This window comes from Triticum urartu, chromosome 1A (assembly GCF_056163025.1).
Source record: "Triticum urartu cultivar PI428250 chromosome 1A, HENAU_Tu73, whole genome shotgun sequence".
Classification (NCBI taxonomy): domain Eukaryota; kingdom Viridiplantae; phylum Streptophyta; class Magnoliopsida; order Poales; family Poaceae; genus Triticum; species Triticum urartu.
The window spans coordinates 563,425,373-563,438,534 of NC_141873.1; the positions used below are offsets into that span (position 1 = coordinate 563,425,373).

Here is a 13,162-nt window from a genome sequence, read left to right on the forward strand (position 1 = left end):
TGACCATGGCAACAATGGGTTTAAAATTGCCATGACAGTTTTACCGCTATAAGATGACTGAACCAAAATGATCTTCTTGCAAAAAGATGTCAAATATATGAATTTACCATGTCAATTATTGTTGTTTCCCAAACAAAAAACATGGCAAATTTGCAATGGGGGTGCATATCAACTTGCCATCACTGCAAAACAATTGTTCCATCATTTCTAGGGGGGGGGGGGGGGGGGGGGGGCACATTTTTATCTGCAACTTGCCATGTGCTCTAGAACAAGGCACATTTTTATCTGCAACTTGCCATGTGCTCTAGAACAAACCACAGACTAGCAGCCTACAAAAAATGTTACAGCAATGTGCAATGGCAGGACACAAAAACACTAGCGAACTTGTATCCTGCAGTTGATACATCATTTTTATCTGCAACTTGCCATGTGCTCTAGAACAAACCACAGACTAGCAGCCTACAAAAAATGTTACAGCAATGTGCAATGGCAGGACACAAAAACACTAGCGAACTTGTATCCTGCAGTTGATACATCATAGACGAACTGGAGGTGTCGCAGATGCGGGGTCGAAGAAAAAAATTGCCATATGAAAATGAACTATCTAAATTTAAATGCAAATTGAAATTTCAGCTCACTAAATTACCATCTTCCACACAAAATTTGCCATGTCGAAATGCATACTTGTACCACTGGTGTCGATGCTGCCAATTGCTGTGTCCAGAAAGACATGTTTCAGACATGCTCTGCTTGAGATGCTCAGATGTGGGAAAAATTTGAGACGAAGTTGTTGTAACGTACCACACATGTTGAGGACGAGGTCCGTTCGTCGTCGTCGTCAATCCACCGGGTGATCTTCTCGCGAAGGGTGTCGTCATCGTCAATCCACCGAGCACGCCAGGCACGTCGTGTACTGGTCCATCCGCCGGTAGATGGGCGTCTCTGGCACGTTGCCCATGACCGTCGTCCGCGGCCGCGCCAAGAAGAGCAGCACCTGCAGCACTGAGATGAGCACAGCCACCACCATCCCTGTATCGACGCTGCCGAAGACGGCGCCGAGGTAGAAGTCCACCTTGTCGACAAGCCAGAGGAAATCGCGGCGCCGTGGTAAGCCCCCACGCAGGCAACGTGCGGGAGCCGTTGAAGGGCCCCGCTACAGCGTTGAATAGCTCCACTGGAGGCCGGGCGCCGCCGCCGCTCCCTTCTAGCAGCACCTCTGCTACCTCCCAGGTCGCCGCCGGCGTCGCTCCCCGCTTGCAGCGCAGGCACCTTGTTGGAGCCGTGGTAGGCCCCTGCTGCGGCGTTGAACAGCTCCGCTGGTGTGGCAGTCGCCGCCACGGCCACTTCGTGCGAACAACACCTCCGCCGCCTCCCAGGTCGCCCCCGCCGTCGCTCCCGACGAGCGCCTCCCCGAAATCTAAGCCACCGACGGGGCGCGGCGAGGCCTCACCGGTGAGCGGCGGCAATGCGCGGCTGCTCTCTCTCTCCCTCTCTCTCTCTCAGTGAAGACGATGGGGATGAGGAAAAGAGGTGGAAGGAAAAAGTGGGACGCAGCTTCGGTGTCTTAAAGGCACCTACCTTCGGGTCACTGACATGTGGACCAGCCACCTGTTGGGCCCACATGTCATAGACACAAAGGTAGGTGCCTTAAGGCACCGAAGCATTGTCCGAAAAAGTGACGGGGGGAGAGGATAAGGCGTTCGGGCCGAGGAGTTCGTGGAAGGAACGAACGAGAAACGTGACGTGTCAGCACATGCTTCAAGATCCATGCCAATTGATCTAACGGTACAGATCACGTCCGGACCGAAACACAAAAACGCAGTGCGTTCGGGAGTTATCGATTCCGTAATATTATGCCATGTGTTTGATGATTTAAATACGGTAAGTATAATTATTTAAGATTATATACGAACCAAACCAGACTCACAGTTTATTGAGTGTTATGCTTTGAATTCGAGGTTAACTTCATTAGGGATGCCATCACAATGGCAAGCCACCAGGAGGGTTCCCTGAGAAAATATAAACCAAATTCAGGGCAATCTTCCTTGAGAATCTTTCCATGTCAATGTACCTGAACCTCTGAAATTTCTTCCTTGCTTGATTAGCATGCAAGCCTTGAAAAAGCAGGAGCCCCAATCTAGTGTTGCGCTGGTAGTTATGGTGGTTTCAATTCTGAACGCAAGCTCCTCCGCGTACTAGCGATTCGAGTGCAGTCTCAGACTAACTGCAGTCCGGTCACAAGTGAACTTGTGCCAAGCTTTGTGCTCTTTCTCTACATTGATTCCAGTTATGGAAACCAGCACATCAAGCCTATAGGCATATACACACGTCAAAATCAAGTACATTTGATTCAACTTATGGCAATCAGCACATCAAACGCAGAGATATTACAAAGGATGCATAGCTCGATTCGAATTTTTATTTTATTTTTCCTTCTCAAATCGCAATGCAAACAGTAACAGAGTTCTGCTAGGACAAGAGTCAAATAAAATTCAGGGACGGGACGCAGGTAAACAGATTTGGGCAAGAAAGACCTCACACTACAGGCAAAAGCAAAACACGTTGAATACAATTGACCTACTCAACAAATTCGCTTCAGAAATTAGCCTCGTATATCGCTCGGGATACAGATCCAATGTTGGTGGCTAGGCTACTGACTAGCGAGCAGAGTTGCCTTACGGGAACATTTTCTTATTGTTTCAGAAAACGAGGAATGTAGGGCATATTTTAGACATTTTTTTCTTATGGGGCATTTGAAATACACAATGGCTAAATGCCAGTCGGATTTGCGTCAGTCAACTTTGAGAAGGAAGAAAAAAGTGCCGGAGATGAAGAAGGAGACGGTGAGGCCGCCGGCGCCGGGAAGAACAACCCTACTATCTATCTTAGGATGGCGGATGCAGATTCGCCGGAGAAGCACTCCCACTATCTTTCTTAGGGTGGCGGGTGGGGTGCTGCTTCGCTGGAGTTTTCGGGGACGGCCAGGGGCGGCGGCAAGACCGGTGGTGTGGGGGGGGGGGGGGGGGGGGGGGTTCAGCGAAGGGTCGTGCGACGAGGCGGTCGCGGGCGGCGAAAGCAGGCGATTAGGCCGACTGCGGTGCGGCAATTCAAAGGAAGAAGAGGAGGGTGTGGGGGGTTGAAGAAGGATATCCGATCATTGATTTCGCATCGAATGGCTCAAAAAATCGACTTGCCCAAAAAAAAATTGAGCCAAGGCTGAAACAATCCGTTTCAATCTGGCCGGAGTTGTGTAACACCTGGAAACCCTGCCCCGCGAAAAATTTACTGCTTTACGAGTCCAGCTCGGATTACACTTCTCGCATGCAGGAACACTTGAAGACGGACGGGAGACGGATACTAATTAACGAGTCCAAATGCGAATCCAAATGTGAATCTGAGTTCATTCTGCACACGGATCGATGGCATATCAATCGCAGCGTCCCTCGTCGACCCGTCTCTCTCAGTACTATATATATTTACACCCCAGGATCGGAGGAATCACGCCCTGAATCTACATACGGAGGCGACCGATATTGCATTGCACCTTCGACGACGATGTCGCGATCTTGCTCGTCATCAGCATCGGCTTCCGGCACGGCCGGGGAAGACGCCGAACCCCGGCCGGCGGTGGTGTCCCTGGCCCATCTGCTGCAGGGGCCTGACGCGGCGCCGCCTGAGTACCTGACGCTGTCGCTCACGCCCGCCGGGGAAGCATGGCCACGGCGGAAACAGCCCGGGGAGGTGACGCTGAGGCATATAGACGCGCCGCGTGACTACCTAAAGCTCTCGGTCGCGCCACCGGATGAGGATGAACCGAGCGCCGTCGCCGGCGATACGTCGAGCGGCGCGGCGGAAACAATGCTGCCACCCAAGAAGCGAAAGCTTGCGCCTTGTGTTTACCAAGAAACGGTGGCGAGCAGCTCACGGTCGCTCGCGCTGGCGATCGTGACCCACGGCAACGACAACGTCTCGCGATCCTCAAGGACACACGGCAAGGCGAGTTCCCCGGGCCCGGAAGCAATGGCCACGGGCACGGAACCCATCGACGCCGTACCGCTGCAGGCGGTGTACTACGACCATGCCGGGATGGCCTCGCACCTCTTAAGGCTGCGCCACGGCGGCGCCAGAGATGTCACAGCGAACGACGTCGCGTCCACCTCAGGCAGCGCCGTGGCGGCGCCATTCTCCATTGAGCCCATTGACGCCGTTCCGCTGCGGGCGGCACCGCGCCGGTACATCCCTCTCGCCGCCGATGCAGCCCCGACGGAGCCGGCCTGGATACGCGCGACGCTGGGCCTCCCCGCCGGAGTGCGGCTCAGCTTCATCGCCCAGAAGCGCATCGAGCGCTCGGACCTCGACCTGCAGCAGAGCCGCCTGCTGATCCCGAGCGGCGACGTGGCCCGGCTCCTCCCGCTCCTCTCCGAGGACGGGCTCCGCGCCGCCAACCTGGACAAGCCATGGACGAGGCAGAAGCGGAAGGCGTCCGGCAACCACAGCGACAGCAGCGAGGAGAAGAAGGCGAGGGCGCAGGGGAAGAAGCACGGCGGGCTGGTCGTGCCGGTCTACGTCAACCATGCCGGCGACCGGATGAATGCTGAGCTGACGCGATGGACCTCTAACGGCAACACAGTGCTGAAATTCGGAAGCCACCGGAGCTTCGTCGACGTGAGTGGGCTACAAGTGATGGATGAGATCCAGATATGGGCGTTTCGGCAGGACGGTGGTCTCATGTGTTTGGTCATCGCCAAGATATAGACGGCGGAGAGACAACGGCAGCGCCACTGGCGGCGCCAGCATTAGGGCAGCAAAGCAAGTCGACTCTAGGGTAGGATTGGATGTCTGGATGTGATTGTTCAGTTTTTGTTTAGACATTGAGGAATAGCAAAACTGAGATCATGAAACCAAATTGTCACGCAAATTATTCTTTCGTTTTAGTTATTAAACACGGCGTTTTATAGATGGAGAGAATCTCGAAACACAATAGATAAAGATTTACAGGATTTATGAAATGATTTTCAGGAAAAACCTATAAATAATCCTAAATACTTAAACGTGCAGCTACGCTATTTGGACGCTGCGAGCGCATGCGCTAGACGACAAAAAAGTAGGCCGCTGTCCGGAACAAACGTGTTATCCAGTGGGTAGTGTAAAGAATACCCATGTGCATGCATGTGCCAACGTCATCTATTTATTCTGTTTCAGTTTTTCAAAAAGCTACCGAGTGTCAGAACGCAGAACCATTTTCATTGCTGGGTTTCTCGTGACGAGCTCTTCAAAACTAGATCCCATATGAATATGTTTTGATGATTTTTTTCAAAAGCAACTTTGATGCTAGATGAAGCAATTTTAGTGCTAAACACGAGCAACTCCGATGCTAGATGAATTGCGCCGTGTGTATAACTAACTTCGCCTAGTAGTCACCTAGTTAGTTGGGTGCAACAGTGTAATAGGTGGTCACCATGACTTGCATACATTGGAAAATAAGTTGTGGATTGTTTAGTTGCCTATCATACTGTAAAAGTTTCTTATCATAGAGTAGAAACTTGTCTAACATGGTTTCTAAGTTGTCTACCTTAGAAACTAGGTTGCCCTTTCACTACGAAGTTGCCTACGGGTGATCCTCAATTTCTTACAATACTATGAAAGTTGTCCATCAAGGGACCTAAGTTGCCTACAATATCAAAAAAAATTGTGGGATCTAAGTCATCTATCATGATTTCAAATTTTGAACTATGTGGGGATGGGTGGTATGAGATCTGTGTGCTTTTCTTTTCTAGGGGAGTCTGACCGCCAACGCTACCGAGCACACAGGTGTTAGCTAGTCAGGTCGTGACGAGCTCTTCAAAACTAAACCCACATGGATATGTTTTGATGATTTTTCTTTTTTCTTTCAGAAAGCAACTTAGACACTGGATGAGACAACTTTAGTGCCAAACAGAAGCAACTCCACTCCAATTTAAAGTAACTAATTACCAACAATGAGCAACTAACTAGTAATAGAGAATAACTTTGAACAAAAGTAGACAACATCATATCACCTTTATAAGCAACTTTCTTTCTACGAGAGACAACTTTAGTGCTAAAAATAGGCAAGTTCACTGCACTTTCTCCTAATTGATTTTTTCTAACATTCTCCTAACTTCAATTGTTTTGTATGTAGCACTAAAGGGGGCCTTATGTTTCTAACATCACGCTACGAGAGACTACTTTAGTGCTAAAAATAGGCAAGCTCACTGGTATACATAGTGTAGTGAAGTTGTTTTGTATGTAGCACTAAAGGGGCCTTATGTTTTGTGTGATTTTTCTTGTTTTTACGCAAACAAACCTAATAGGAAGTCCTACTAGGCCAAAGAGAAGAAGGTGCTCCCCTATAGCACGATAGTTGCCTCCTTCGCACCCAAAGTTGCCCTAAAAAATATTCAGTTGCCCACAATCAACCGTACAGTTGCCTAAAACAAAGTATCCAGTTGCCCACAATCAACAAATAGTTTGCCTAAAACCATGTATCCAGTTGTCCAATCCTCACGAACAGAAATATTTACCAATATCGAAAAGTTATCTGGTGAATGCATATGAGTTGCACAAAAACACCCAAAAAGTTGCTGCTTTTTTAAGTACAACTCTAGTGCATATAAGTCACACAGTTGTTTTTCTTTTCTACCCCCAATGGGTTCTGTTGGGCGAACTTAGTCTTTTCTATATATGGTTGCGTTTATCAATAATCAAAGTTGTTGCCACCTCCTTGTTACAACAAAAATGGTTGGTGTAGTGGGGAGGATGTCTCCTCCTTTACGCAGCATCTAATTTTGGACGTCGTGTTTGCTCGGGAGCGGCGGAGAGGGCATCGTTAGACAGCTGTCGGAAGTTGACTGTTTGATTGGCATCTCAATTTGTAGTGCGGACTCTTTATCCATCGTGGGGGCCTCGGCTAGGAGGGGCGTGTTGGGGAACATTGCAGAAAACAAAAAATTTCCCTACGTTTCACCAAGATCAATCTATGGAGTCAACTAGCAACGAGAGGAGAGTGCATCTACATATCCTTGTAGATCGCGTGCGGAAGCGTTCAAGAGAACGGGGATGATGGAGTCGTACTCGCCGTGATCCAAATCACCGATGACCAAGTGTCGAACGGATGGTGATGAAGCTATGTACCTAGGATAGGGGCATGGACCTGTCCTAAGTACCCTACCCAAGGACATCCCTAGAAGAAGTCACCTTTCAATCGACTTGGAGGTATCCCACTCGACAGATTCAAGACACTCGACCACGAAGCAATCACTCGACCAAATTCCAACCACTCGACTGCCAGGAGATCTAAAGTCACCCTGCACGCAAACGGTCGGTTATTAAGTAGCTTTTATGGTCATCATAGCACTTTATTAGGGGTGTTACCAGTAACCCCCAGTCTTAATGTACTTTAAACCTTGCATTACTGAGGGCTGGAGGGGCCTGGCGAACTCTATATAAGTCACCCCCCTCCTCAGTATCAAGGGTTGGCACCCCTGTTATTTATACACACATAATTCAGTCGACCGCCTCCGGGCACCGAGACGTAGGGCTGTTACTTTCTTCGAGAAGGGTCTGAACTCGTAATCCTCGTGTGCTTACAACTCCTCCATAGCTAAGATCTAGCCTCTCCATACATACCCCCTTACATGACTGTTAGAGTTAGAACCACGACAGTTGGCGCCCACCTTGGGGCTAGGAGTCTTAGCGCCTAGTTTGAGAAGTTGCAATTTTTTCCGATCTCCTTGATCATGGTTTCGGGCGGAGCTTTGGTGGAGGGCCGCGAGATCCGTCTCGGCGCGCTCACGTTCATCGCCGACGACTCCGCTTGGCTTCAGGAGGCTCCACTCGACGTCGACGCACTCCCCGTCCGCGGGGCGACGCACTTTCGCGCATGCGTCCGTGGTGTCCTCCTGCGGCAGCCGTCAACCCAGTATCGGTCGGCTCCCGTGGCATCTCCCCGCCCTGTTTCTCGCCGGCGCAAGCGCTCCGGTCGGTCAAGGCTTCAGAGGTGGGTGAGGCATGTGGTGGACCGCCAGTCGGCCACCCCACAAGTCGCGGCAATTGAGCCCGACGAATCCCTCTACGGCCTGTTCGACCTGTCGACTGGCTCCGCAGAGACCGCATCCGAATGCGACAGCAGTGACCCAGCTGCAGAGGTTCTGGTGATCGATGGGCCACACAGTCCTCCCTGTTTCCCCCGCGCTGACGGAGGCGCAGATGGGGGCGACCCGTCGCGTCCTCACGAGGAGTATCTCCCCGAGCCTCTCACGTCGTTGCAGCGGGAGGAGCTTCGCCGCCGGAACATGGATGCACTCCACACTCCTATCGTTGGAGAAACCCCCGAGGCCCGAGTCTTGGAGGACGCGCGCTTGGCTAACTTGGCCGAGCGCACTCGACTGGAGAATCTCCAGCGAATACTCGACGAGCGAGCGCGTCAACGGGCTCCAGAATCCAGTCGACGTCAACTCTTTCTGCCCCCGCAGGTATATCGTACTCTGATTCAGAATTTGGCGGCTGCGGCCCATATAGCAGAGTCGATTCAGCCCTCCCAGTCAGAGGCTGGCAGAGGCTTGTTGCAAATCAGAGCGTTGCTCCGGGCAGCGGGAGACCAGAATTCCGCTGTTTCTCGGTCGCGGAACAGGATCCACAGTCGATCCGTTGCAGCGGATACAGTCCAGTCCACTCACAGCCCAAGATCGCCTCCGAGGCGTGAGGGACGTGGAGACCGGCGTGATCAGTACAGAAGGAATGAGCAGTATGATCACCGATTCGAGCGTGATGATCGACGTCGAGTGCCAACCCCTCCCCCGAGGAGTGGATCATATGTGCCTCGACAGCAGGTTGACAGACGCCCTCATAGTGTTGGGCGGAGAATTCCAGTCGACCCCAGGGAACCAGGCTTTGATGCGAGATCCATTCTCGTTCTAGGTTTGGTCAACAGGAATAGAGCTCACCAAGAAGGCCACGACAGAGATGCGCCTACCAGTAGCAGAGTACATGTTTCAGGGCCGGAGTGTTTCAGTCGAGCCATCAGAGCCGCTGTAATTCCTCCCAACTTCAGGTTGGCGACTGGAGTTAGTAAGTTCACCGGTGAGTCCAAGCCCGATACTTGGCTCGAAGATTACCGAGTGGCTGTCCAGATTGGCGGTGGGAATGATTAGGTAGCCATGAAGCACCTGCCTCTCATGTTAGAAGGCTCGGCCAGAGCGTGGCTGAATCAGTTAGCACCCAGCAGCATTTACACTTGGGAGGATCTCTCCCGAGTGTTTGTCACCACATTTGAAGGAACATGCAAGCGACCTGCAGGCCTTACGGAATTGCGGTCTTGCGTGCAGAAACCGAATGAAACTCTGAGGGATTACATCCAGAGGTGGATCACATTGCATCACACAGTTGAAAATGTACCAGATCATCAAGCAGTTTGTGCCTTTAAAGAAGGCGTTAAGTACAGAGAATTGAATCTGAAGTTCGGTCGAACCAGAGAGATGTCTCTGAATCGGATGATGGAGATTGCCACCAAATGCGCTAATGGTGAAGATGAGGATCGACTCCGGAGTGGCAAGCATAAAGCAGTCGCCCAGGAAACCGGAGGAAATTCTAGTTGGAAACAGAAGCGGAAAGCCGAGCCAGCCGCTCCTGGGGAGGCCCTGGCCGTAACCCAAGGAAAATTTAAGGGAAAACCCAAAGGACCTTGGAACCCCAAGAAAGTTAAAGACTAAGATGGAAATGATGTTTTGGATCTACCATGTCACATCCACACCAAGAAAGATGAAGAAGGTAAACTCATTTACCCAAAGCATACCACTCGACAGTGTCGGCTTCTGATCCAGCAGTTTCAGGGCAAGCAGTCCAAAGATAAGGAAAAGGAGTCGGACAAAGTTGAGGACAAGGAAGATAGTGACGATGGGTACCCCTAGGTCAATTCCACCCTGATGATTTTTGCTGATGTTGAGAGCAAAAGTCGACTGAAGGTTATTAACCGTGAGGTAAATATGGTTGCTTCGGCAACACCCAATTATCTGAAGTGGTCCCAGACTGCCATCACATTCGACCAGTCTGATCACCCTATGCACATTGCCACCCCTGGGAGGCAAGCTCTGGTGGTCGACCCAGTTGTCGAAGGCACTCGACTGACCAAAGTCCTGATGGATGGAGGCAGCGGTTTGAACATACTGTATGCAGAAACATTGAAAGGGATGGGCATTCCGATGTCCAGGCTCAGCACCAGTAACATGAGTTTCCATGGAGTCATTCCTGGGAAGAAAGCCGAGTCACTCGGCCAAATTGCTCTTGATGTGGTTTTCGGTGATTCCAAGAATTACCGCAAGGAAAAGTTGACATTCGAAGTTGTGGATTTCCAAAGTGCTTATCACGCTATTTTGGGCAGACCAGGTTATGCATGCTTCATGGCTCGACCATGTTATGTGTATCTCAAATTGAAGATGCCTGGTCCCAAAGGTGTGATCACTGTTACAGGCAATCGGAAGAAAGCAGAAGAGTGTTTTCAGAAAGGCTCAAAGATTGCTGACGCTCAGATGGCGGTGGTCGAGCTGCAAGAGTATCAGAAGACTGCAGATCCGAGTGAGTTGCTACGAGCTAAGAAGCCTGCTTCAGAATCAGCTTTTCAGTCGTCCGGTGAAACGAAGGCAGTTCACATTCACCCGACCGATCCAAACGCTGCTCCGACTCACATCTCAACGACGGTCGACTCCAAATAGGAAGAAGCGCTCATCCAGTTCCTCCGTGAGAACTGGGCCATCTTTGCATGGAAGCCTGCTGACATGCCTGGAATTCCCAGGGGGCTGGCTGAGCACCGTTTACGAGTCGACCCAAAATTTAAACCTGTGAAAGAACATCTTCGACGGTCCGCCGTCCAGAAGAGGAAGGCCATTGGCGAGGAGGTGGCTCGGCTCTTAGCAGCGGAGTTCATCCGAGAAATTTACCACTCCGAGTGGCTCGCCAATGTTGTCATGGTCCCCAAGAAGGACAAGTCACTTCGCATGTGCATTGATTTCAAGCATATCAATCGGGCCTGCCCGAAAGATCATGTTCCTCTCCCCGCATCGACCAGATAGTCGACTCGACTGCGGGATGTGAGCATTTGTCTTTCCTAGACGCTTATTTCGGGTACCATCAGATCAGTCTGTATGGGCCCGACGAGATCAAAATAGCTTTCATCACTCCATTCGGGTGCTTCTGTTATGTCACCATGCCGTTCGGCCTCAAGAATGCCGGAGCCACGTTCATGAGGATGATTCAGAAGTGTTTGCTCACTCAAATCAGTCGGAATGTGGAGGCATACATGGATGATATTGTGGTCAAGTCACGGAAGGGTTCCGACCTGCTGACTGACCTTGCTGAAACCTTTGCCAACCTTAGGAGGTATGATATCAAGCTCAATTCGCCAAAGTGCACGTTCGGAGTTCCAGGTGGGAAGTTACTCGGTTTTCTCGTTTCCGAACGGGGAATCGACGCCAATCCTGAAAAAATTGGTACTATACTCCGGATGAAACGTCCTGTGCGTGTGCATGACGTCCAGAAGCTTACAGGATGCTTGGCTGCTTTAAGTCGATTCATCTCTCGCCTCAGTGAAAAGGCATTGCCTCTTTACCGACTGATGAAGAAGTCCGACAAGTTCGAGTGGACTCCAGAAGCTGATGCAGCGTTTACAGAGCTCAAAGCTCTGCTCTCCACCCAGCCGGTGCTTGCTGCCCCAATCAGCAAGGAGCCTTTGCTGATTTACATTGCAGCCACAGGACAAGTTGTCAGTACAGTACTTACGGTCGAGCGGGAAGAAGAAGGAAAGGCCTTCAAAGTTCAGCGCCCAGTATATTATGTTTCTGAAGTTTTGACTCCTTCAAAGTAAAGCTATCCTCATTACCAGAAGCTTGTATATGGGATTTATATGACCACGAAGAAGGTTGCACATTACTTCTCTGATCATTCCATTACAGTCGTCAGCGACGCTCCACTATCAGATATTTTGCACAACAGAGATGCAACTGGTCGAGTGGCCAAATGGGCGATTGAACTTCTTCCCCTAGATATCAAGTTTGAGGCAAAGAAAGCTATCAAGTCCCAAGCAATTGCAGATTTCGTCGCTGAGTGGATCGAACAGCAACTTCCCACTCAAGTTCACTCGGAACACTGGACCATGTTCTTCGATGGATCTAAGATGCTGAATGGTTCCGGTGCTGGGGTAGTATTGGTTTCCCCCCAAGGAGATAAGCTCAGATATGTTCTCCAGATTCACTTCGATTCCTCCAATAACGAAGCAGAATATGAAGCACTTTTGTATGGGTTGCGCATGGCCATTTCACTCGGCGTCCGTCGCCTCATGGTCTATGGCGACTCAGATTTGGTGGTTAATCAGGTGATGAAAGAATGGGACGTCAGAAGTCCAGCTATGACTGGTTATTGCAATGCAGTGAGAAAGTTAGAGAAGAAATTCGAGGGGTTAGAGCTTCATCACATCCCTCGACTGAAAAATCAAGCGGCTGATGATTTGGCAAAGATAGGCTCCAAGAGAGAAGCGATCCCCAGCAATGTGTTTTTGGAACACATCCACTCGCCATCAGTCCAAGAAGATCCTTTTACAGATGAAGCCCCACAGCCAAAGAGTGCCACAGATCCGACTGAAGTTGAAATTCCGGCAGTGGTCGACCTAATCATGGAAGTTTTGGCAATCACCCCTGACTGGATGATACCGTACATCGCGTATATCCTGAGAAATGAACTCCCGGAGGACGAAGAAGAGGCTCGACAGATCGTCCGTCGATCCAAGGCCTTTACAGTCATAAAGGGACAGTTGTATAGAGAAAGCGCGACTGGAGTCGGTCAGAAGTGTATAACACCAGAAGAAGGTTAGATAATCCTTGATGATATCCACTCAAGGACCTGTGGTCATCATGCGTCCTCTCGGACCATTGTGGCTAAAGCATACCGAGCGGGATTTTACTGGCCAAGAGCGAATGAAATGGCAAAAGAGATAGTCGACAAGTGTGAAGGGTGCCAGTTCTACTCCAACATGTCGCACAAGCCTGCATCAGCCCTAAAGACCATTCCACTCGTCTGGCCCTTCGCTGTTTGGGGACTGGACATGGTTGGCCCATTGAGAACAGGCAGGAGCGGTTTCACACATGTGCTTGTGGCA

At 50.5% G+C, this 13,162-nt stretch overlaps 1 protein-coding gene across 1 annotated transcript; it reads right to left on the minus strand.

The window, feature by feature from the left end:
• Positions 1 to 284: 284 nt before the first annotated feature.
• Positions 285 to 1,595, minus strand: LOC147992761 (uncharacterized). Its single transcript, XM_087539131.1, has 4 exons — positions 1,579 to 1,595; positions 1,073 to 1,494; positions 802 to 994; positions 285 to 714 (listed from the first exon to the last, which is right to left on the minus strand). The coding sequence occupies exons 1-4, from the start codon at positions 1,593 to 1,595 to the stop codon at positions 630 to 632; spliced, it is 717 nt and encodes a 238-aa protein (XP_087395257.1). The 3' UTR covers positions 285 to 629.
• Positions 1,596 to 13,162: the final 11,567 nt, after the last annotated feature.

Excerpts from the sequence above, each read along its gene's own strand:
- LOC147992761 (XM_087539131.1), bottom strand. Across the intron at positions 995-1,072 it reads TCCTCTGGCTTGTCGACAAG|GTGCTGCTCTTCTTGGCGCG; the intron begins GTGGACTTCTAC and ends TCAGTGCTGCAG. Across the intron at positions 715-801 it reads CCTCGTCCTCAACATGTGTG|CAATTGGCAGCATCGACACC; the intron begins GTACGTTACAAC and ends TTCTGGACACAG.